The sequence below is a fragment of the Bos grunniens genome, chromosome 4 (genome assembly GCF_055505025.1).
Source record: "Bos grunniens cultivar Pamir isolate PY7600 chromosome 4, Bosgru_T2T1.0, whole genome shotgun sequence".
NCBI lineage: Eukaryota > Metazoa > Chordata > Mammalia > Artiodactyla > Bovidae > Bos > Bos grunniens.
This window is the reverse complement of record NC_141168.1, coordinates 63,299,151-63,325,678: the sequence shown is the minus strand read 5'-3', so window position 1 is coordinate 63,325,678 and position 26,528 is coordinate 63,299,151. Positions and strand designations below refer to the sequence as shown.

Here is a 26,528-nt window from a genome sequence, read left to right as displayed (position 1 = left end):
CCCAGATATAAGAATAGGCTTCAGAAAATATTGCTCCTTTTAGCTGTTTTCAGTCACTAAGTGGCTGAGTGACCTGGGAGAGGTTTTCTTAACTACTCTGTAGATACATTAAACAGACAGTTTATAACAGATAAGGGGACTTTGAACACCAGGGCTTTTTTTGTCTAAGAAATCAGATGAATATATGCTTATTAAGATCGTCTTCAGTTGAAATGATTGAAAATCGAAAAATCTAAAGTTGGCAGGCAGGTATTTTACAAGAGGATGAGCACAAAATTTTTTTTTTGTTTAAAATTATTCAGAATACGAAAGCTATAGACATCTTCTATTTCTTTCTCTGTTGTCCTTTATCGTGGGTGTTGAGTTTTTGGCTCCACTGGTTAATCTAGTTCTGGTTGCTTCCATCTCTTTTGTCGACTTCATACGCACTTTGCACCAGTCAATACTCTGTGCACCTGTTCTTAGAAAAAAAAAAAAATGATCCTAGATCCCATATTCCATTTCATAGCTTAAGTCCTGTAAAAGTGGAAGAAATCTCAGAACTTCAATATCACCTTATTTGATCTAAGGTCAATAGCTACCTTCCTGTTTTTTTTTTTTTTTTTTTCCTTTTACAAAAACAAACAAGCAAAAGCACTGTTTTTGATGAGAGGAGGTGGCATTGCTGGGAAATGTGTCTGTGGCTGATAAGAAAGGGAGAGGGCTTAAAGTGACAGCCACCAAACTTTATCAGTGTTTTGGAGTTCAGGAAAACATTCTTTCCAAGAACAGAAATACCTTTTTTTTTTTGGCAATTGTTTATTTCCATTAGAGAGAAGCCTCAATGACTCATTATTATGAAAGGTTACTCCTTGCATAATCTAGTGACCGGTTTACTCACGTTTAGAGGTCACATTGATATTTACTGAAGGCACAAGTATCTGTTTCATTTTATTAAAAACTGTATGGAAACTGCTGACAGAGGCTGACTCAGTTTGGTTTGGCTATGAATATGATAATTGTAATATGGCTCTCTGTGCTTTTAGAGGTCATAAGTTACATTGCAAAGACTTGTGTATTTGGATTGCTGCAAAGTTACTGTAGAGTGTTAACAACACAATAGGAAACATTTAAGTGTTAGTTGTATGTCTCATGTAAATTGTACTATACAATTAAGTATGAATCATCAAAATGTTCCAGGTTATTAAGAATTCATTATTCTACTAGAGGATCTTTAAAGAGCAGTAAGAACTTGAAGAAATAATAGGAAAGCTTTGGTAACAATGACAGTGTGTTAATCGAGTTGAAAGAAGGTAAAGAATGTATTAACAGAATGGATACAAATTTGGCAAAAAAAAGAAAAAGATATGTAATAAATCAACAGGAGAAATCAGTTAATAAAGAGGCCAATTATCAGTGAAGGAGGGGGGTGTATTTAATGATTCTAAATGAAAGGTTAAACTGCTTCTGTGAATTTCTGTTTAACAAAAAGGAAGAAAAGCAATATGGATAATTAGACAGTAATAAGATCATACCAAAAAAATCAGAAAACTGCCTTAGGTGTTAGGGGAACATTGGCTAATGAACTTCATCTGCTGCAGTTATCTTCAAATATTCACTTTTGGTCTAGGAATGGAGAGGGTGGGGATTTTGGTTATTTTCAGGGAGGAAATAGCACATTTAGCACTTTAATTTTATTGTGGATTTTTAAAATGGTAGCAAATAATGAAATGGATAAAGGATTTCTCATGAGAAGCATATGTAACATCTGTCACTTGTTAAAATACTGTAATTTTCACTATATATATTACTGGTTATTTACACTTGGATTCTGCTTTACTCATCTGTTTCATAGTAGAAACAACTTTAGAGACTATCAACCTACTTGACTCATTCACAGAAATTCAGTATAGAATATTATAATTCTTGGAAGAAAAAATCTTTCTTTACACAATATTTAGAATTTTTACTTAGGTGTTTTTAATAAGACCATAACTGAGATACACTTCTAATTAACCTAATAACATATGTATAATTATATATACACACATATATATATAAATAAATTAAACTTTTAAAGACAGTAGATTCCTGGCCATTTTTAAAGCTTCTTATGCTTCTGAATTAAGGGAAGATCTTGGTGGTAATTTTTGGAGTCAATATAAGGACTAATTTTATATGACCTCTGTACTAATGATCAGAGGTAATAGTAACCAAGATAATTAAGTTCATAGATGATTCCAAATTTAAAGATGGTATGAATATAGAAATTGGGCTAATCTCAGCTCCTATGATGCTATGTTGAGGAAAATGTCGTTTGATTTATACAGAACTATATAATTATAATCTGTCTTTGTCACTGATAGTCTTACAATTAGTTTGGGTTTTCTTTTATTAGATATTCTATCAAACGCTTTTCTGTGTTGGTTTTCAACATTAATATACAGTGAAAAAGTCTGCTTTTCAAAATGTTAGCAGTTTCCCAATAGGTTAATAGCTCAAATAGGTAATAACCCAAGGGGCAGTTAATGATTACCTAGTCAAAAAAGATTTGGACCAGATACCAAGAGACCTGAGTTCTAGGCTTCCTCTGGCACTGTGGGACTGCATGTCAATTAACTTGTCAATTAACTACTGTGGAAAGGTTTTCCTTTTTAATAAAATGAAGGGATCACACCCGATAATTTCTAAGGTATCTTTTAACTTGATAGTTCTTTTCTGTATGATTATTTTATTTTCACATGTAGGTTAAATTTATTTTATGATGGGAGGCATATAGCAACTCCTACTGGATTTTACATAGTGTTTTCCTATATTTAAATTATTGACAATTAATTCATTTGGCAATTAATTTTTCAGTGTTTACTCTGGGCCCAGAACTAGCCATTTTTACAGCTGTAAAGAAAATAGACAAGAAAAGCATCTTCCCTCATGTAATTTATGATTTCACTAGATAGATGTGTTTTGAATGAGCTCAAATTGAAAAGAGACATTTTTGAAAATTGTTGAAAATGTAGTAGGTGGGCCTATCAGAAGGGGAAACTTAATATTCAGTATTACTCAGGAGTTGTGGTGAGCATGGTACAATGCTTTGTTCTGGTTCCAGAGTCAGAGTACCCATATCTTCCTATCCCAAGATTCAGCAACTTTATGTTGGTTGCTTGAAATTAGCCATGGTGGGAGTATTTATATCATCAAAATTGGTAAACACTTCACATGAGGGCTTACAGGTTTTAAAATTATCTGGTTTAATAGCATATCACTTGTGGAAAATGTTGTCAGGTGGTGCAACAGAAATGGCAGACATAGTTCCTATCTATATGTATCTTATGATTAAAGTAGCCACAGCAGAGATACCAGGTGTATGTGAGTTTATAGAACCATAGAAACTGCTATTGATAGGATACTGAAAGTAATGAGTTAGTGAAGGGAGAAGCACTGAAAGAAAAGTAGGTGTGAATTTGAAATCTGATTTTAAAGATGGGGTGGTTAATGCTTGACCAGAGAAGCAAAAGAGTTTCGGAGATGGCATGTGTAACAATTTTGAGGCATGGAGAGGAGGTGGCATGTGTAAGAATTTTGAGGCAAGAGTGAATAGCTGTGTGGGAGAAGTGGTTAAGTAGGTTTGTTGAACAAGGTGTCAAAGCTTCACCTCATAGGAATATAACAATGTCTGAATCATGTGTTAAGCTGTATCAGAAGTCCTAAATATGGCCAGGTTTTCACTAGCTCTGTAGTTAAAAAGGGAAGACCATTCTTGAATTTTTTGACTTTATCTTAGTGATGCTTTGAGAGTTAAGGAAATAAAAATCCTCCACAGTAGAATATAGACTCTTTACCAAACTGAAGGCCTGTAATATGTTGCTTGCAGTAAAAATTTTATTGAATATTGATACTGAGTGTATCACAGATACTTATGCACTTTCCTCACCATGAATTGCAAGTTTCTCTTCCTGTGCAGTGGGTTGGCATGTATAACGCTGTGACGGGCTCTGCACGCACTGAAGGAGCAGTGAGCCTCTGTAGCACCATGCCGGGTTACGGTTGCAGGAGTAGATGACAGTGGACACCTAGCATCTGCTCTGTGTAGTAAGCTGAAAGAGGCCAGTACAAGCAGGGCAAACTGGAAAAGTCTTTAAAAATGTGCTGAAGCTCTGCTTTAAATGTGGTATCTGGAGCCGATGGACAGCCTGCCATACAGGAATCTGGAATCTTTGAAATAGGTGAGCACACTAATTCCAGTTATGTGAAGAGGGGTCACAAACAGCAAGCAAAGAAATGCAAACATGTGGATCAAAATGGAAAATGCCCCTTTGGAAAACGCAATTGGTATGTGCATGCCTGAAGACATTAGCTAGATTTGTATCAGCCTTTTATCAGCCTGGTGCATTGAGAGAGCAGCACATAGACAAGAGGTGGAAGCTGGCATTCTTTATTTCTCTCAATCATGTCATTTTGGAATACCAATAGTAGCTTTCTTTGTTAAAATAAATACAGGGTGTGTATATACAAAATGAAATAAACATGCTGCCTAATCAAATAATCTTCATTTTTCAGCACTGCATTTTGGAGCAGTAACTCTACAATGAAAATAGCTATCATCATTTTGGCAGTCATAGCTTATTAAACTATTTCACAAAATTTAGTACTATGTACTGTTGAAAGCAGTAAGTTTATTTTTTCAGTTTCTTATGGAAAATTAGCTCTAAAAGAACAGGTCATTAACAATACGATTACACCCATTTTTAAATGGGAAATATAAACAGATTTATAGGAGCTTGGAATATTGAAGAAATTATAACTAGAGATTTTTGGTTGGTTATAATTATTGGTGAAACTGGCTAACCTGTAACATAGAGATTGAATGAACTTTTAAGGTTTCATTGGACAAAGTTGGACTTTAAATTCTGTAAGAATTTGAAATATAGTGTATTATATACTGTAGCTATGCTTTGAACATAGTAATTTTTAACTTCTCATGAGTATTGCACTAAAAACTTAGTTTAGTTTATTGAGTTACCATTCATGAATGGCAGACAATAATACAGGAATTGAGAAGTAAATTATTTGAGCTTTTTCAATTTTTTTCTTAAACCTATTTTTTAAGAGACATATACTTGAATGGATGATACTGTCTTTAAAACTAATGTGGAATTGTGTTGAAATAAATTCGGAGTGCATATATGCCCCAAATAAAAGCAAAACCTAGCATGGGTATCTTAAAAGATTAGTTCCAATATGGATTGAGTGGTGAACATAGGATGCTGTTTTTACTGAGGTCATGATTTTAATGTTTCGAGGTTGTGTTTTTTGCTGTAAGTGATTTTATTAGATGTGGCATAGAATGGGATATATATTACAGCCAAGCTGCTATTACCTTTTTTAAAATTCAGACTTTTAAAATTTTCACTGACATTTCAAGAGGTGGAATAATAGAAGTAATACTCATGTGTGGGTTCTAGTTTGAGTTCTGCTTCTGACTAGCCAGAGAACCTGAGTAAGCCACCTCATCAGCTAGGACCTAAGTTTCTTAAGTTACATTGTCATGACATTGTCCTGGGTGACCATATCATAAACTTTTATCCTAAAGTGAAATAGAAGGGCTGGTTTCAACAGAAACTTTTTGATTCCTACTCTTATTCCAATTCCAGTATTCATTCTCTAGATCAGGGATATCTAATAAAAATACAATGTGAGCTATATATGTAATTTTAAATTGTCTACTTGGCACATTGCCAAACTAAAAAGAGGTGAAATTAATTTTAATAATTATTTAGCTCAGTGTAGTATCCTAAATATTATTTCCACATGTAATTAATATTAAACTATTAATGAGATATTTTACCATGTTTGAGATGCTAAGTTATAAATCTGGTGTGGCTTTCCAAGAGTGCATCTCAACTCGGGACTAACTCCTTTTCCAGTGTTCGGTAGCTTCATGGAAGCTCATGGCTACTCTACTGGACTGTGCAGCTGAGATTATTGGATCTTTATATCACTGCCCATCAATCCAGTTTAGGAACATTAGAATCACCTTCAATTCCTCTTGTTTTCTCCCCTTTTCTGTTCCGTAGTGACAGAGCTTAGAGCTGAATCGGCACATTTTCTCTTTATTTTCAAACATCCAGAAAACAGTGGCCTGAGTTCTCTTGAGTTCCTTAACTTACTTCCTTAGTTTAGTGAAATCAGACTTCTATATTCAGTACTGGACAGAAACTCCTTGAAAAAGTTCCCGTACCTTCTTGGTGCTAAATACAGTGGCCACAGTATGAATGTTTCCTGATACCATAGCTAACTCAGGCATTGTAAATACTTTCTCCTTGAAACTTCCCTGTCCCTTGTCATATACGGCACTCCTCTGTCTTGGTTATTCCCTGAGTTCTGTGTTTTGCTGATTCTTCTCTTGGATCTATTTTCTGTTTCCTTTGCCCAGTGTCCTTGACTTCTTGCCTAAGAATCAAGCCTATACTTTTAGCTATGTATTGGATATATCTGTACGATGATACTCTGTGAATTATTCCAACCCAACCTAGTATTTGCTCCATACCAAACTTTTCTTCCCCTGGTTATTATTTTGATTCTTTTTTTTTAAAATTAATTAATTAATTTATTTTAACTTTATTTTATTTTTAAACTTTACATAGTTGTATTAGTTTTGCCAAATATCAAAATGAATCCGCCACAGGTATACATGTGTTCCCCATCCTGAACCCTCCTCCCTCCTCCCTCCCCATACCATCCCTCTGGGTCATCCCAGTGCACTAGCCCCAAGCATCCAGTATTCTGCATCGAACCTGGACTGGCATCTCGTTTCATACATGATATTTTACATGTTTCAATGCTATTCTCCCAAATCTTCCCACCCTCTCCCTCTGCAACAGAGTCCATAAGACTGTTCTATACATCAGTGTCTCTTTTGCTGTCTCATACACAGGGTTATTGGTACCATCTTTCTAAATTCCATACATATGCGTTAGTATACTGTATTGGTGTTTTTCCTTCTGGCTTACTTCACTCTTTAAAATGAAGCAACTGACAAACAACTAATCTCAAAAATATACAAGCAACTCCTACAGCTCAACTCCAGAAAAATTAATGACCCAATCAAAAAATGGGCCAAAGAACTAAATAGACATTTCTCCAAAGAAGACATACAGAGGGCTAACAAACACATGAAAAGATGCTCAACATCACTCATTATCAGAGAAATGCAAATCAAAACCACTATGAGGTACCATTTCACACCAGTCAGAATGGCTGCGATCCAAAAGTCTACAAGCAATAAATGCTGGAGAGGGTGTGGAGAAAAGGGAACCCTCTTACACTGTTGGTGGGAATGCAAACTAGTACAGCCACTATGGAGAACAGTGTGGAGATCCCTTAAAAAACTGGAAATAGAACTGCCTTATGATCCAGCAATCCCACTGCTGGGCATACACACTGAGGAAACCAGAAGGGAAAGAGACACGTGTACCCCAATGTTCATTGCAGCACTGTTTATAATAGTCAGGACATGGAAGCAACCTAGATGTCCATCAGCAGATGAATGGATAAGAAAGCAGTGGTACATATACACAATGGAGTATTACTCAGCCATTAAAAAGAATACATTTGAATCAGTTCTAATGAGGTGGATGAAACTGGAGCCTATTATACAGAGTGAAGTAAGCCAGAAGGAAAAACACCAATACAGTATGTTATTTTGATTCTTGACCTCGCCATATTTGGTTACAAGTCAAAGTTAGAGACTTTACTATAATCTTCAGCTTCTTCCTTTTTTAATTTATTTTTTATTATCTACATACAATTAGATACTCAATATTTTTGGGTTTACCTATGAAGTGCATACTGAATATTTTTATTTTCTCTTTTTTTGCAGTGTTTTACTTCATGTCCCTCCCACCCGTGGTAAAATCCCACATGGTGTCTCTCTTACTTTGTTTCCTCTAATACATTTTTGATATTGCTTCCAAAGTTCCGAGCACAGTTGGATCGTACCCTTTTCCTGTCAAAACTTCTACCAGGTCCATTTGTTCTCTTGTGTGGCATGTAAGTCCTAGACTACTATTCTATCTTTAACCCTAGACATACTCTTCAGTATTTTCCTTTCCTCTGAAACTCTTTTAAGACCTAAATTTATCTTAAAGATGGAATTTTATATTAGTGGAAGAAACTAGGCATCAAGTGTGGATAGTATGGCTTGACAGCACTTGGACACTCATAATAAATGGGAAAATACATGGTCTGCTTATGTGATACTCAAAGCTAGGTTAACAATCAGATTTCTTTGCTTCCCTGTAAAAGAAGGCCTGTATAGCGATTTCAGTTTCTGAGCAGCAAGAATTAATAACATCTTGGCGGCAATGAATGATGTATGTTTTATTTACAGATATACTTTCTGTACTTGGAAACTAATATAGAGAAATACCTTAGTTAAGCTGTTCAGCTTGGCTGACTTTTATAGGAAAACAATAGATCCCCTGAGGTAATACTAATGTAAGTAGAAAGTAGCTATGGCAGTTAGTAGATCTAGTTGCATTGAGAAAGAATGACTTGTTACCTGTTTCTTAATATTATTACAATTAGTTGTCTCCTAGCCTCTTTAGTCTCCTAGCATATTTCATTTGGATGAGATGTTCATTCTTTATAATGCAATGTATTATTTCATCCAGCCCAATCTTATTACTAACCTCATGTGCCTTAGGTGGCATGGGGCTTCCCTTAGGCAGCATAGTCATTGATGTTGGGAGGAAGAAGATAAATATTAATTGGAGGGTGTTAGATCTGGGAAACCTTAAAAAAAATACTAAATATGCTGAGGAAGTCATTTTTGCTGCTATTTTATGGAAGTTTGTGTAAAATCTAATTGCTTGATTTGAAAGAAAACTGCAGGTCATAAACAGTGATGAATAAATTGTCAACAGGAATGTTTCTGCATATAGTAAAAATGTTTTGCCCTTGTCTTAAAAGGAAAGCAAGATAATAGCCAATAATCATATTTAAAATGGTAGTGATACCTTCTCATCTCTATAATTCCAAGCAAGTTCAGACATGAACTCAAGATTCAGCATATATTGTTTTAATGTAAACATGGGTCATCGGTGAAAACTTATTTTCTAAAATCACCAGTATAATGGTAAAGTGAATATGAGCAGTGAGAGTTGTAAGTAGGAGGAGAAAAAAGTCCCAAACTGTAACTGCCACAGAATACTTCCTTTAAAGTAAAATTAATCTTTTTTTTTTTTTTTTAAAAACAACAGTTACTACCATTTATTTGGCACATACAATCTTCTAGATACTCTGCTAAATACCTTTTAAACATTATCCCTCTTTTTTCTTAAACAGTATCATGAAGCAGATATTGTTATTTTTCTGTTTACAGATAATTAAGTTGAGGCTTAGAGAAATAATTTGCTTGATTCCATCCATTTACCTAGTATGTGACAGAACCAGATTTGACTCAAATTTATTTAACTCCAAAGTTTAAGCTCTTCATGCCATTTTTTCTGTTAATTTTTAAGGAGAAAGAAATGCTTCCCCACATCCCAGACTGTGTTCCAGGTTCCCTGTGAAGGATTACTAAGCATGTTTTTGTTCTTTAGTCGCTGAGTTGTGTTCAACTCTCCAGCGACCCCCCTGGCTCATCTGTCCATGGGATTCTCCAGGCAAGAATAATGGAGTTGGTAGCCATTCTCTTCTCCAGTGGATTTTCTGACCCAGGGATTGAACCCTTGTCTCCTACTATTGTGGAAATTTAGACCCTACATTATTTTCTTACCACCATCACATGTTATTCCTAGTCCAGAGTCTGGGGTATAACAACAAGAATGGCCCCTTGTACTCATTTTGGGCTTTATATATTCACTGTTTCATTTGAACATCACAAGGAGCCCTTGAAACTATACTATGCTTGTTTTACTCGTGAGAATGCCAAGGCTAAGGGAAGTCAAAGAACTGGCCCACATTCCCAGGTAATAATTAAGAGAGTTATTCAGAATGTTATAAAAATGATCTTTTATGGAACTGTATGTAGTTCTGGACTGATTATATACAATTGGAAGTTTTAGAACTGAAAGTGTTTGAGCATTTGCTGTGTGTCAGGAATTGTCCTATTATGATTGTCCTAAATACTTTGTACATATCATCTCATTTAATCTTTCCAATATCATGGAAGGTAAGAACTATTATTTTACAGTGAGGAACCTCTGGCATATGGCGACTTTAACATGCCCAAGGTCATTAAGTGTGGGAGTGAGGACCCTGACCAGGGCTTTCTCACCTCAGATCTGTGCTCTTGGCCACTGGGCCTTTCTACTAACTAGTCACAAGGTCAGCCAGTCAGTCTGGTTTTATAACAATGAACTCTATAGCTACCAGTCAACTCAAAGCTAGTACTCTGATTTCTAAGTTGAGCTTCTTTGGGGATGTTGATAAAATATTTTGATGTGTTAATAAATAAGCGCTTATATAAAAACACAAATTGTTGCTGTTTTTCAGTCGCTCAGTTGTGTCTCTTTGCAACCCCATGGACTGCAGTATGCCAAGGTTCCCTGTCCTTCACCATCTCCCAGAGTTTGCTCAAACTCATGTCCATTGAGTTGATGATGCCATCCAACCATCTCATTCTCTGTCACCCCCTTCTCCTCCTGCCCTCAATCTTTCCCAGCATCAGGGTCTTTTCAAATGAATCGGCTGTTTGCACCAGGTGGCCAAAGTATTGGAGCTTTTGCTTCAGTATCGGTCCTTCCAATGAATATTCAGGGTCGATTTCCTTTTGGGTTGACTGGTTTGATCTCCTTACTGTCCCAGGGACTTTTGAGAGTCTTCCCCAACACCACAGGTGGAAAGCATCAATTCTTCAGTGCTCAGCCTTCTTTATGGTCCAACCCTCACATCTGTACGTGACTACTGGAAAAACCATAGTTTTGACTTTACATTATGTCTTTTTTTTTTTTTGAGTGACATCTCCACAATCATCAAACCAAGTGTAAACATCTTGAGATGAAAATCTCTGTTAAAGGCTGTCTCTCTGGCTGAAGGAGGATTTTGATAACTGTTGTTTAAAAGACTGAATAGAGCTTGGGGTAGTGGGTGGAGCGTGATGTCTCACATGTAGCCTGGAGTAGCCCAGGTTGGGGATTGATGAACATCATGGGCTTGTCTGACAGCGTGTGAAGTCATCAAAAGTGAATTGTAAGGAAATAAAACTGACAATTGAAGGTATGCAGTAGTGGTCAGAGAGCCAGGTGTGGCAGGAGCAACAGGTCTTATTGACCTTCTGAGTTTGGTAGGTAGTTTGGATGGTAAAAGTTTAAGAGTTGTCTGTGCTTTTATATATTTCTAGTATACCTTTGAATGGGTAGTTGGGGTCCACATAAAATGATGAGGCTAGATGGACTTAAAAGCATAGATCAAGTGAAAAACATCAAATTAAGTAATTTGATGTCTGTCTCATATAGCAACCCTATGACTTATATACTATTACTTTAATGTCCATTTTATTAATATACAGCAAGGTTAAGTAACTTGCTCAGTTTACACAGTCTGGTAAGTTGTGGAGGCAAGAGTCGAAGGGAAGCAGTCTGCCTCCACAATCCATGCTCTTGAGCTCTCTCGTATATTCTCCAGATGGAGATGGAAGAGAGAGGGCAAAGAATAACAAATGCATATATGATATAGAGTGATACCTTTACTACCACTTATTTCAAATATCGACTGGAGGCATCCATGCCTGAGGTTACACTCTTGTTTAGAGGTTTGATAAACCATGTAGATCATCTGAAGTAAAAAGTGGCTTATCCCTATGTACTACACAGAGTCTTGGTGAGAAACAGATGGTACATGAATGAGGTTGATGAAGAGAGGCTAATGAATGGGGCTGTTCACAAAGGGGTAGGCAATAGGACAGGATTCAGTGAGAAAGAAATAGTGAAGTACCCAGGGACTAGTGGCAGTGGGAAGTCATGACCTTGTGCTGGAGGGTGAGGAAGAGTGAATGGACTTTACTGGTGAGAGTTCGAGGCATGGGAGAGGGGCCAGTGGGCAGGAATCAGGGCCCTGAGTGACTGCATGTAGTAACTACCAAAACAGCAGCCTGGTGGGAGACTGGCGGTGGCAATAGATCTCCCACCTTCTCTCTTCCATTAGCTTGTGATCTCCTCCAGGTGCCTCCTATTTGCTGAACCCAGTTGGAAGCTAGAAGGCAAGGAAGCTTGGGTGATGTAGTTCACAGACTTGGGGTGCTGCTGCCTAGTCACTTCAGTCGTGTGCGACTCTGTGCAACCCCATAGACGGCAGCCCACCAGGCTCCCCCGTCCCTGGGATTCTCCAGGCAAGAACACTGGAGTGGGTTGCCATTTCCTTCTCCCGTGCATGAAAGTGAAGTCCCTCAGTCATGTCTGACTCTCAGTGACCCCATGGACTGCAGCCTACTAGGCTCCTCCATCCATGGGATTTTCCAGGCAAGAGTACTGGAGTGGGGTGCCATTGCCTTCTCCGAGACTTGGGGTAGAGGTCAGAAAAGATCAGGGAATGGATCTAGAGGGCAACAGGGATTAACCAGTGTGCCATATGACCCATAAGGGTTGAATTGTGTGTACTCACCCCCTCCCCCACTCCAAAACCTCATATATTGACTTTTTAAACCTCAGTTTCTCAGAATATGGCCCTTTTTGGAAATAGGTAATCATATAAACTGAGCTTATAAGGGTGATCCCTAATCCAATATGACTGGTGTCTTTATAAAATGGGGAAATTTGAACGAACATACATAAAAGATGACGTTGACACAGGGAGAAAATGGCTGTTTACAAGCCAAGGATTACTTGCATCTACTAGAAACTAGGCAAGATGCCTGGAGCAGATCTCTTCCTAGCCACTTTAGAGAGAATACGGCTGAGCACACCCCTTCATTCACACTTCTGACCTCCATGTCTGTGACACAATACATTGCCATTGCTCTCAGCCATTTAGTTCTTGGTACTTTGTGATAGCAGATCCAGGAAGCTGATATACCATATATGGTGATGAAGTTTCTCATTGACCAACTGTTTTTAAAATTTTACTTTAAGTTTATATAGAATCATAGAGCCATATAGAGTTTGGAAATGAGAACTAGTGTAAAACACTGATTTTTGGAGATGAGAGCCTTTCCCAGGGTCACAGACTTTAATGGCGGAGTCAGAGCTAGAGCCATACAGGTAAAACATGTATTTAGACACTGCATTGCTCAACTTTTAGGTAAGAAAAGCCTTATCACTATAAGTTTTCAGATTTTTATATGTTAATAATTTGGGGGCATTAATTAATTGCTGGTATGTTCCTAGTTTGTACTTGAACCAGGATTTTCTTGTTATATGAGGTAGCCTAAAAACCATATGATAAATATTCCTATAGGTAAATAACTTAATTTTATTCTGCTTAAGATCACGTTTGCATGATAAACAACAGAGCATCAAAAAAGCAATTGCCAGTGTCCAGACGGAGCCTGGTGTGCTGCCGTCTATGGGGTCGCACAGAGTCGGACATGACTGAAGTGACTTAGCAGCAGCAGCAGAATAAAGTGAAAACTCAGCATCGTATCTCAGTAGAAAAAAATTTCAGTAGGTTGGAGAGATGTGCCAAAGTCAATGTATAAATAAAGATTTCAAAGTTAAAGAATACTTCACAATAAACCTTAAGCTATATGTTGGAAGTAAAAATGATTACAGTCCTCAAGGGAAGCAATTTCACAATGTGCAGAAAGAGTCTTAACTTTCATCTTTGCTAGTATTATATAATGTTTGTGTGTGTATATATATATAAATATATATATTTTTCTCCCTCAGGACATTACCTGCTTTTTATTTTTGTTTGAACATACTGTTCTGGAAAATTTTAAATATATACAATCTTATTTCATCTGTAACTCCCATCCATTTTGCTACTCTGTATAATTTTGTTACAAATCCCAGACATTGCATTGCCCTTTAATTTTGATTATTGTTTTTGATAAATAGTTCAATTTTGAGGATTATATTCCAAGGAAAGAATTTGAAATAATTGAAAACCTTTTTACCCAATATGTTCCTTACAGAATTATTTATAATGGCAAAAGAAATTGAAAGCAACTATCGAGCACTAAGGCAAAATATAATTTGTAAAATGTCCATTTGATGGAATGCTGTATTAAACTGAAGCCTGTAAACAGTTGTAGGCAACATGAGTAAAAGCTTATGTTTAAATAATGAGAATTTAAAAGATGTATAGAATAAAATAAGCAAACAAAAGCTTGGCTTGGAGAAATCATGAGAAAGCAATCAACCAAAATATGAAATAATGATTTACTTGAATCACAGTATTGTGAGTTGTTTTTCCTTTTGTCTGCTGTTCAATATGTTCCATATCATGCATAGGTTTATGATGGGAAGAATGCAATAAACTTGAATTGTGATTAAAAACAAGAAACACGGTATTTGACTTTTGATAATCATACTACTTGGCTCTAATCATTTATGGTAATTGTGGGACCTACTTACAAGAATACCAACTAAGAAATAATAGGGTTTTCCTGGATTGCAAAATGTACAACTGAATGCTCTCTTTCCCTCCTTTTCTTAGTTACCTTTTCTACCTTTACCACTTAAAAAAAAAAAAAAAATAATAAGGCAAACATTTATTTAAAAATCTCCCACAAATACCGTTACCTATGAAATACAAAGAAAAACAATTATAAATACCCCATTCTTCTCTCTAATTTTTGAAATGTTGATTGGCATTAAACTTGGTTTTCATTTCTGATTGGGCTTCCTTTAAAGTTCTTATTGGTCTTGAAATTTCCACTAAAATTCGTAATCCCAATGTTTAGCTGTATTTGTAAGAAGTATTCCTTAAGAATCTGCCTGCAATGCAGGAGACATAGGAGTTCAGTTCAGTTCAGTTCAGTCGCTCAGTCATGTCCGACTCTTTGCGACCCCATGAATCACAGCATGCCAGGCCTCCCTGTCCTTCACCAGCTCCTGGAGTTCACTCAGACTCAGGTCCATCGAGTCAGTGATGCCATCCAGCCATCTCATCCTCTGTCGTCCCCTTCTCCTCCTGCCCCCAATCCCTCCCAGCATCAGAGTCTTTTCCAATGAGTCAACTCTTCGCATGAGGTGGCCAAAGTATTGGAGTTTCAGCTTTAGCATCATTCCCTCCAAAGAAATCCCAGGGCTGATCTCCTTCAGGATGGACTGGTTGGATCTCCTTGCAGTCCAAGGGACTCTCAAGAGTCTTCTCCAACGCCACAGTTCAAAAGCATCAATTCTTCGGCACTCAGCTTTCTTCACAGTCCAACTCTCACATCCATACATGACCATAGCCTTGACTAGACATAGGAGAGGTGGGTTCTATTCCTGGGTTGGGAAGATCCCCTGAAGGAGGAAATGGCAACCCACTCCAGTATTCTTGCCTGGAAAATCCCATGGACAGAGGAACCTGGTGGGCTACTGTCTATGGGGCTGCAGAGAGTCAGACATGACAGAGTATGTGGCAAGCAATTAAAATGTCTTTAAAAACTAAATTTCTGCATGCACATCTTTATATGTTTATTCTATTTGCTTTATTCTTTGCAATTCAGATATATTGAGTTAGAATTATGTTTTGTATCCGAGGTTCTGCCCACTTTCTCTCCTTTATCACCCTGTCCTTATGCTAGGCTACCATTTCAGCCCATACAGCTGAATTGTAGTATGAAGAATTTTGTCTTGTTTCTAGATACCTTTTTGGAGCTGGTAGAGCTGCAGTAAAGCTATCTTAGAGCTGTACTATGAAGCATTTTATTTTTCTTTCTGAAATCTATCAAAATTTGACCTGAATTCTCTAAATTCAAATATTCTCTAATTTTTGAAGTCAGCTTGATTTCAATGATCCTTTAGTTTTTAGCAATTTCCTTTATTGCTCCACATTTTATCTTGGAAGAGGGGACTGCACACCTTCAATCTTCCTGTCAAAGGGCCTCCTTGCATTGAGCTCCCTGTTAGGAAGTTCCCTGTGACTTTCTGCTCAACAAAGAAGACATGTTTTAAGGAAGAAAACTGCATTTTACTATATGAAAATAATAATGATTCATCATAATAAAGTAATGAAACTTTTGCCTGTCATTTTCAGTGCCATGATAGAGGGAAAAATCTGACAAATGGCTCTTAAAACTTTTGTCTAGAAGTATCCCAGGTCACTTTTGCTCATATTTTATTAGTCAAAACAAATGACATGATCACTGTTAAAAGTAAATGGAAAAGTATAGTGAGTATATAAAATAATGTTAAGTATTTGAGAGTATTTTCATAGGTATGGTTGGTTGGTTAATTTATTTAACTAAACCTGAATCCTTTTTGTTGTACATTGTTGTATTATCATGCCTGCAATATATACAAAACAGTATATAGCTCTTCTGGAGCCAATATTCTTGTGATAGCACTATTTAGAAAATCAGCTTGTCAATATTAGTTAAGAATCTTCATTATGAATATATCTTCTGGCCCCATAATTCCACTTCTGAATTGCAACAGTAAAGCAATATTCTTAAATATAAAACTATGGGAAATGATAAACTATATAATTTAATTTATAATACTGAAAAGTTAGCAACAAATATCCAGTAGGGAAATAGCTATAATAAATTTGCTCATGGAATATTATGAATTTATGAGTTTCTACTGAAAGCAGTCGTTTCCTTTGTAGTGGTGACTTAGTCACATTATAGCATCTCTGATGAAATAAAGCAGGTAACATAGTTGTATCTGAGCTTGGGGGCTAGCAAGATTGTGAGGATTTTAAGTTTTTAGGATTACATAGACGAATTAGATGTCTCCAAGTATGATTAAAAAGAGTCAGACACGACTGAGAGACTTCACTCAAGTATGATTAAATGGATAGGAAGGTAAGGAGGATGGAGAGAAAGTTTTGAGTTCTGATAGGATGTCAAGTCATTCAAGTAGATAGATCCTGTAGGCAACTGGAAATACGGGATTAGAGATTGGTTGGAGATGAGGGTTAAAAATGTTCTTTGGGGATTCATCAATCTAGAAATGTTAGTTAAACTTGGAAGTAGATGAACTTCAAAGAAGTGAATTAAGAGGAAGAAGAATGCAGGCAGAAAATCAAAGAGGAGTGGTTGTGGAAGAAAGAATGAAAAGAATCCTGGAAAAAGTGATGAAAAGTTGAGAGGGACAGGAGAGCTAGAAAATTTACAGTTTGGGGAAATTTTTGAGGAAAGAATTTTTTGAGGGAAATAGAACTGAGAGGCAAAGGAGAAAGAGATTGGGGGAGTAATTTTATTGGTTATTTAAAGTAGTTTTTTTTTTTTTTTTTGAACAGGCTGGTACAATGCTAGGTAACTTATTAAAATTGAAGCATATGATAAATATTGATGTTAATAATACCATTCCATAAAAACGGACAAGTTTTTTGGTCCATTTTAAAACTACTTTAAAAAAAATAATAAAACTACTTTTAGTAAGAGGCTTAAGTGATAAGTGGAAATAATTTAAGTCTTAATAGAAATTTGCTCATACAAAGAACATGTACTTATACAAGGAAAATTCATATAAAGTTACATGCTAACCAAGTAGTCAAAAACACCAACCTTACTCACTTACTGTAAAGAAATTTGTATCTCTGAGACTGAAGCAGATTAAAAGGTCTGAAGATGCAAAAGAGAAAAAGAAAAGATGGGAAATTTTACAAGTTATTTAGAAAAAAATATCTGGGTAAGAATGGTTGTTTTCAACTCAGTGATTTATATACTATATCTTGAAGCAACTAGAGGACATGGTGACCAATTTTCATGTCACAGAATATTTTCTTTGTTTGCTTTAAGGGACAAATTTGTGAAATTTGAAGACTTTACAGTAACTTTGTGGGTAGAACTAGGACATTTGCAATGAGAAAAGTGTAGTTTTGCCATGTCCAAAAAAATACTGTAAGCTAGTAAACTATAACAGCTACTGTATATCCAGAAGCGCTGCCGATGCAGTTGGATCTGTATAGATCTCTTTGATCCTCCAACTTTCTAGTTTTAAATGAGTACTGCGTCCTTAGGTGGTATGTTTGGAATATATTTAAAATTTTGCCGAAGGAGTCCATGTTCTCCTCCCACAGTAGAGCATAACAGTTAGGTTTTTATAGTTTCCCCCTTTCCTTTCAACACTACTGTTGTTGTTGTTCAGTCACTAAATCATGTCTGACTCTATGATTCCATGGACTGCAGCATGCCACGCTTCCCTATCCTTCCCCATCTCCCAGAGTTGGCTCAGATTCATGTCCACCAAGTCAGTGATACTGTCTAATTATTCCATCTTTTGCCACCCTCTTCTCCTTTTGCCTTCAATCTTTCCCAGCATGAGTATTGGAGTTTCAGCATCAGTTCTTCCAAGGAATATTCAGAATTAATTTTCTTTAGGATTGACTGGTTTGATTTTCTTGCAGTCCAAGGGACTCTCAAGAGTCTTCTCCAGCACCACAATTCGATAGCATCAGTTCTTTGGCGCTCAGCCTTCTTTATGGTCCAACTGTCACATCAGTACATAACTACTGGAAAAACCATAGCTTTGACTATATGGACCTTTGTTGGCAAAGTGATGTTTTTACTTTTCAATATGCTGTCTAGGTTTGTCATAGCTTTCCTTCCAAGGAGCAAGTGTCTTTTAAAATTTCATGGCTACAGGCACCATCCATAGTGATTTTGGAGCCCAAGAAAGTAAAATCTGTCACTGCTTCCACTTTTCTTCCACTATTTGCCATGAAATGATGGGACCAGATGCCATGATCTTAGTTTTTTGAATGTTGAGTTTTAAGCCAGCTTTTACACTCTCCTCTTTCACCTTGATCAAGAGTTCCTTTTCACCTTCTGCCATTAGAGTGGTATCACATTATGGAAGACTAAACATTAAGATGTAAAAATTAGCAGGATCTGATTAGTATCATCAAAAAGATTTAGAATATTAGGTTCTTTAATTAGGGTAAGACTTAGATCATTTACATTTTACCTCACTTTAGCAAATGAAGAATTTGAGGCACAGGAAAATTAAGTGATCTAGTCCTACTAGAACCTGGCTTTACCTGTCAGGTTATTAGGTATTTCCTATAATTTCTGCTGTACCTATTATAATATTAGTGCTAAAATGCTCCTGTAACCAGGTAGAGAATTTCTTCATGAATAATAATAAAATCATTGATGTGGTTTCACTCAGTAACTGAGCAAGTCAGATCTGGAGAGCAAGTAACATTTGTTAAGTGAGAAAAGAGAGAGGGAGGGACAGCTCCTAGGCAAGGGACATTGAGCCTGTGATAGTGACATCAAGATAGTAAAAAACATTCAGGGCTTGGTGTCAGAGGGACTGGGGTTCAGTTTTGATGGTGCCACTTACAGTAATTGTGTGACTTTGGGCAAAGTCCTAAAATCTCAAGTTTCTTCATGTATGAGATAGGAGTCATGATTAATCTACTTCATAGATTAATTGTGAGAATCAATTAATCAAGCTATAGAGAGAAAGATTCAAAGTCATTTACCAAATTTATGACTACTACTACCTTCCAGACAGTACTGCAGATCCCAGTAATAAAGAGACAATTATATTCTTTTTGTAAAACACTATGAAAGTCCAGAAATTAAGTAAAATTTACCAGGAAATCTGATATAATTGATAAGTATTTAGAACAATAGGTTTGTAATTTGGAAGAAGTACCTGACTCTTAAGAACAGGACTTTGTCTTCTTTTATCCTCAGGGAGTGGAGAAGGCAATGGCACCCCACTCCAGTACTCTTGCCTGGAAAATCCCATGGATGGAGGAGCCTAGTAGGCTGCAGTCCATGGGGTCGCTAAGAGTCGGACACGACTGAGCGACTTCACTTTCACTTTTCACTTTCATGCATTGGAGAAGGAAATGGCAACCCACTCCAGTGTTCTTGCCTGGAGAATCCCAGGGACGGGGGAGCCTGGTGGGCTGCTGTCTATGGGGTCGCACAGAGTCAGCAGCAGCAGCAGCATCCTCAAGGAGATTACAACTAGTTAGAGAGATGATCCATTAAGCAAAAAGCCCATGTTTATGGAGGTCATCGTTATAGTAAATCACTTTTGCAAACTGTTAATTCTAGATCGAAGATGGAAAAGGAATGTCAGCAGTATATAAAAAAGGAGGAGGAAGAGTATTTGCTTAGAAAGCATGGGGTAATATTTTTTTTCATTGTTTTACTTTAAACCACCCCTTTTATTCTGTAACATTTTTCTTGTCCTCCTACTAGAGATCTAAGCACTATAATTACTCTTTGAGTCAGCAAGAGACTGAATATCTGTGTTTCAGTAAAAGATCCCATCTTTTATTTTTACTTCTAAAGGATAATTTGAATTCACTAAGATTTTTGGCCTCAATTTTAAGATTCATACATGGCTGGCAATCTTTATGGAGTATTCTAGCTTTTAATATTTAAGCAAATTATGACCATCTGGAGAAGGAAATGGCAACCTACTCAAGTACTCATACCTGGAAAATCCCATGGACCGAGGAGCCTGGTAGGCTACAGTCCATGGGATGCCAGGGGCTGGCGTGAGGACCTCCACCCGTGGCAAAGGTCATGAGGAAGGAGGCTCGACATACGCAAAGGCGGGATCGAGCCTCAGGAGTCCCCCTGGAAATTCTCGAGCATCTACCCCCATAACCAGAGCCTGCCTACTTTACTACTTTGTGCTCTCACCTACACCTCTGACTTTACGGGGGGCTGTCCCCCACCACCTCTTTCGGAGAAGGAGTTAACTTAGAGCTCCAGTTAATAATAATTCCTGGGTGTGACAGGATTGTTCCAAACTTACAAACAAACTCCTCTGAAGGTTCTCTAGCCTGCCTGACAGGCTTGTCCAGCCACATGTGATTGCTCACAGTCTCCCAACCGTGAGAGGCACGAGATGCTTTAAACCATCTAAAAACAGGTTCTTTAGAGAAGTTAGAAAACTATTAATATAGTATAGTGGGCTGATTAGAAATTGTATTGGTGAAGGGTTTTTCATTTGTTGAGCCAATGTTTACTGCTAAGTCTCCACATCCCCTGCCCTTATACACATTAATGAATATATAGAAGAAATAAGTATTAACCTTTGATATTAATCACATTGGACCTTAGGCTAAGTAAATTCTTTCCTTAATTAAAACCCACTACACCCTCACCCTATAGGAATGTAACTTTATCTGGTACCTTTGGAAGGTGGTGTCTGTTCAAAAATAATCACCCCTGGAGAAATAAGTGTTCTGGTTGACTGATCGCTGTCACAAGGAGAGGGTCATAAATTGTCAGCAGGCCCCCCTGGCCAGAAGATGATGTAACACCCCTAAGACCTCTGTATACATTTGTATGAAGCACCTGATTTTAATAAAAGTCAGGACTGCTGTCCCTGCGTGACTTTTGTAGAACTTCTCAGTGTATAAAAATAGACCCTGGAAAATAAAGAATGGGATCAGTTCCTCGAAAGACTGGTCTCCCCATGTTGTTCTCTCTCTCAAACTCTGGCTGAGTTTCCATCTGGAGTGCGGAGCCCACCATGCTTACTAATTATGCCTGGGCTTCTAAGATCCGACCGGGGAGGCCTCAGTGTCTCCTCTCCTTCGGGAGAACGGAAGGACTCCTGCGGCCTACGTAAGTGGTGCAAACTTCTTGTCTTAAAATTTTATTGGTTTCCCGTGTAAACCAAGCTACTCAGCCTCTTTTCTCCACTGAATTTTCCTGCTGAGCTATCCTCATTCTATTACTCTTTATATCTCTAATTAATATCTAATTAAAGCCAGTGTATTCACCAACACCGTCTCCCCTTCAAACTCCCTGGATCAGCCGGGGCTGGACCTCGGCAGGGTTGCAAAGAGTCAGACACGACTGAGCGACTTCACTTCTCTTCACTTCATGACCATCTAGTGATCGGGTTTCCAACTGTAAGCTATTTGTCATTTATGATTGTGCTATGTATGTCTATATTTATAAGTATTTTGTGATCTCTAAAATGTACATTTTTGTCCGTATTTCAGTACATCTTTAAATTGATACCTTCTTAAATTCCTTGTTGGCCAGGTGGTGATTTTGATGGAGTTTTCATTGTCTGTGCATGTATGAATGTCATCATAGTGTCAATGTTTTAATTGAGTTATGTGTATTTTAGGTACCACTATTTCCCAGTAGAGTAGGAAATGGCAACCCACTCCAGTTTTCTTGCCTGGAAAATCCCATGGACAGAGGAGCCTGGTGGGGTACAGTCCATGGGGTTGCAAAGAGGCGACACAACTGAGCACACATACACACACATATTTCCCAAATCTTAAGATTTGGCCTTGAAAAGGTAAATCACACGTACACAAAGGCATAGAAGCAGAGCAGTGAAACATATGACAGAGACAAAACTAACAAATCTTCAGTGATAAGCATTGTGTCATCATGGATTGCTTTTTTTCTTTCTTGGTGGTATGTAAATAATAAAGGTACATCATATAATCCAGTGTTTTGGGTTCACTGAAGCATTGGGTTCACTATATTATTTTAGCTTGAGTAATTTAAATGAGATGACTAACATTCTGGAGGAAATGTTAAGGTGTGTTTATGGAAAGTGAATGTCATTTCAAAAGTCATACTTTTGCTTACAGACGCTCTTAAAGGTTACTTTTAAAAAAAAATCAAGAGTATTATTCAAATGTAAAATGAATGTGTCAAAGATTTTATTTAGCTCATTAATTAATGAGTGAACCAATAAGATAATACAACTTGTTCACAGGAGAGTTAAAAGAGCACGTGTATAACCTCTACCTTCCATCCTGTGGCTTGTGATCCTTAGTGATTCCCCCTATTCCACACTGGGCACAATTTACATTTCTATGGAAAAAAGTCATTTGTATTAATATGTATTTTATAACTTAGAGTTGTGAAGCAGCTGAAAGACATTAAAGGGCTTAAGAAAAGTGAAAGTTGCTCAGTCATGTCTGACTCTTTGTGACTGTATGAACTGTAGCCTGCTAGGCTCCTAGGCAGAATACTGGAGTGGGTAGCCGTTCCTTCTCCTGGGGATCTTCTCAATGGACCGAACCCAGGTCTCCCACATTGCAGGCTGTTTCTTTACCATCTGAGCCACCAGGGAAGCCCAGAGGTCTTAAAAACCCTGATGTAACTGGATAATCTAGATGGGTACACTGACAGGATACCCATTAATACTTTTTTGCATATTTAAAAATCTTTCAGATTTTCTGAGAAATTGTAGTGTTTGGAAGATTTCCCAACTGGCCTTTTACTGAATTTCATAGAAAGGATTGCATTTAGGTCATGCTAGGACGGAGGAGCCTGGTTGGCTGCAGTCCATGGAGTCGGTAGTGTCTTCACTTTCACTTTTCATTTTCAGGCGCATTTTTTTCATCTGCTAATATGTTGATAATACACATTTTTGAGACATAACCCTTTACCTAAAAAAAATTTGGCATTCAATTTGGGCTGAATTTCCCAAACCATAGGGAGGTACTCATTAATTTAGCAAACATTTGAGTGCCTTCTGTGTACTAATCATTTGTAAATTGCATGTTATTTTACTCATTGGAAAAGACTCTGATGCTGGGAGGGATTAGGGGCAGGAGGAGAAGGGGACAACAGAGGATGAGATGGCTGGATGGCATCACTGACTCGATGGACGTGAGTCTCAGTGAACTCCGGGAGTTGGTGATGGACAAGGAGGCCTGGCGCAAAGAGTCGGACACGACAGAGCGACTGATCTGATCTGATGTTATTTTAAGGAGTTTTTTCCTTTCCACAACTGAAAGAACAGGAATGATTGGGCTTAACTTTGTGGAAGTGATTTAGGTTAGTTAGTTTGAGACTTTGGTAAGAGATAGCTGGTAGCCAGTCAGTTAATACCTGCACTGCTCAAAATCACCCTGTGCATTAGTGGCAGCTCCCCTCCAGTCTTTTTTCTTGTCCCTCACTGATTCAAGGACAGATTGTAGAGTTCATATTAATAGTAACGGTCATCTCTTTGTTTCATCTGGTCCTGTAGGTGACATTAACCTCTGTATGTACTTAATTTAAGGCTAAAGTTGACATCAAATAAAGCTACAACTTAATTTGAATACTTTTACAGTAATACATGTTACAACATCCATTTGTAAGTTAAATAGATTCTATGAATGTCTATGAATCTTTTACTAAGGAACTTTTTTTTTCTTGATCTTAAACAACAGACATTTTCTCACACTTCTAGAGGCTAGAAGTCTGAGATCCAAGTGTTAGCAAATGTTGGTTTCTTTTGAGGGCTCTCTCCTTGCCTTGTAGATGGTTGACCTCTTGTGTCTTCACATGATCTCTCCTCTGTGCACAAGACTCTTTTCAGATTTCCTCTTCTTATAAGGATACTGGTCATATTAGATTTGGGTCCTCCATAGGTATTTAATTTAATCATTACTATCCTTTTTTATGTTAATTGGTGTTCTTGGAGGTTGTTGAGGGACTTTGTTGATCAAGGAAAACTCAGGGGAGTAAATCTGTTGTAAAGGTGGGGAGGAGGCATAAAGTAAACAAGCATCCTTTAGGATTAGATGCTTCCATTTCTTAAGGCCATAAAATGAAATCAGCAAAGAAGTACCCTTAAAGCTTTAATAAAAGCTGATCTGTACAGAGAACACTTCCAATTGTTATAATGACAATAGAGTGAGAAAAGTCAAATGCAAATTAAGTAACCAGAATGTATTTAGTTAGTGCAATCTCAGATGGGGGATTTGGTATAGATAGAGCCTCAGGCAAAGTGATAGTCTCTTCCTTTTTTTTTTTTTTTTGAGTGCCTATTATGTTTCAGGCACTGCTCTAGGTACTTGGGATAGGTCAGTGAACAAAAGGATTAGAGATCCTCCCTGTGAATAACATGAATGGTCTAGTATCTCCTAGAAGTATCTCTCTAACTCAGTTCTACTGCCAATTATTCTATTAGTGATTAAAATTGTTTTAAGTCTGTATGGAAAGACACTATTAGTTTTATATTTCCGATGACCTATACATTTTATCTTATGTTCTGCTTAAGCCTTCCTTTTAATAAAGTATTTATTGATTTCTTATGCTATGTGTGCTATGTCCAGAAGAAATGAAGGATTTATTTCTTGACTAAGTAGCATTTGGGCATTTTGTCTTGCTAATAGGGTGTTTGAATCACTGATTAAGCTCTATTAATTTGTGGCCTTTGTGCAGTTGGTCTGTTTGATAAGATTTCATCCTTTAATACTATATCCTCCTTTTTTTCCTACTTTGTTTTTTTGTCCCTCCCTTTTCTTCAGTTAATCCTGTTTTCCAACCTTTACCCTTTCAGCATTCCACAGAAAGGATCTTCTAATTTGAGCTTTAAAAAGTATTTGAAAATGCTCATATCTTGAGTGCACTTGAATTCCTATTCTGTATTTGTACTTTAAATTATTCTCAGTCTTCAAATTGTGCTTCTTTTTATTCACCATAACCTTGTATGGTGTTGTTCCTCTGAAGCCTACAACAGTTTAAGTGTGTGTGTGTGTGTGTGTGTGTATGTTTGTGCTTATACACATTTGCCAGTGGATTAGCTGAGCTACAATAGAAATGTGTGTGTGTGTCTATTAATAGATATATAAACATGCAGATTGTGTTAAAACATAAGAGAAAGTGATAGCTTACAGTGAACCATGTCAGATTCGTGATCTCTAAAGACTTAGCTTCGGGACCAGAGACCAGGCTTGATCACTTAAAGGTTTCTGTGTAGCAGCATTTTATTAAAGTATAAAAAGGGACAAGAGGGCTGGAGGGCTGCAGTCTGTGGGGTCCCAAACAGTGGGACATGACTGTGACTAAGCACAAAAAGGGACAGAGAAAGCTTCTGACAGAGACATCAGAAGGGGTGTCCTACTCTCTAGTCTTATCAAGGCCTTATATACTTTAATGGAGAAGGAAATAGTAACCCACTCCAGCACTCTTGCCTGGAAAATCCTATGGATGGAGGAGCCTGGTAGGCTACAGTCCATGGTGTTGCAAAGAGTTGCAGATCCACTCCCACTATATACATCTTAAGTTAGCAAGATAGAAAGGTCTCACCCAGACCCACTCCCATATAAGATAATCAGATTAGTCAGAAGGTTCCTCTTAAGATGGAGAAACTTTTCCTTGAGCAAGATACTTGTTATATAATTGTTAGTATAGAGCTTACTGAAGAATATACCCTTGAGCAAGATGAGTTGTTTTGTTGTGTAATCATTAGCTCTGGGCTTAAAGAAAGTTAGTCTTAAAGATTGTTGTCATAACAACTCAGAGTTTAAGAAAAAATGTCTTATGTGACTAAGACAAAGCAATGTAGAAAAACAAATTCATGAGTCTGATAATAGGGCAACAGAGAAGTAAATAACAAGCTTATTTCTTCCAAAGGATAAGGGAACTGTTTTTTTTTTTAAATAAAACTACTGCATTTAAAAATTACTTTCATGTTAACTAAGGCCATACATTTAATGTTGTATGATTTATAGAGAAGTAATTTGAAATTCTGTTTAAACATTTTTGTTTTTCAAAATTG

At 37.2% G+C, this 26,528-nt stretch overlaps 1 protein-coding gene across 27 annotated transcripts in view; it reads left to right on the top strand.

Annotated features, from left to right (window-relative positions):
• IMMP2L (inner mitochondrial membrane peptidase subunit 2) overlaps positions 1-26,528 on the top strand; it is a 958,924-nt gene that overhangs the window by 96,004 nt on the left and 836,392 nt on the right. The window contains exon 5 of one of the 27 annotated variants that reach the window (XM_086396590.1): positions 7,859-8,209. The exons of the other annotated variants lie outside the window; for them this stretch is intronic. Within the exon in view, the coding sequence (XP_086252716.1) occupies positions 7,859-7,940 (82 nt within the window). The 3' untranslated portion in view covers positions 7,941-8,209. Of the gene's footprint in view, positions 1-7,858; positions 8,210-26,528 lie in introns of those variants that run through there. 27 annotated transcript variants of the gene reach the window in all.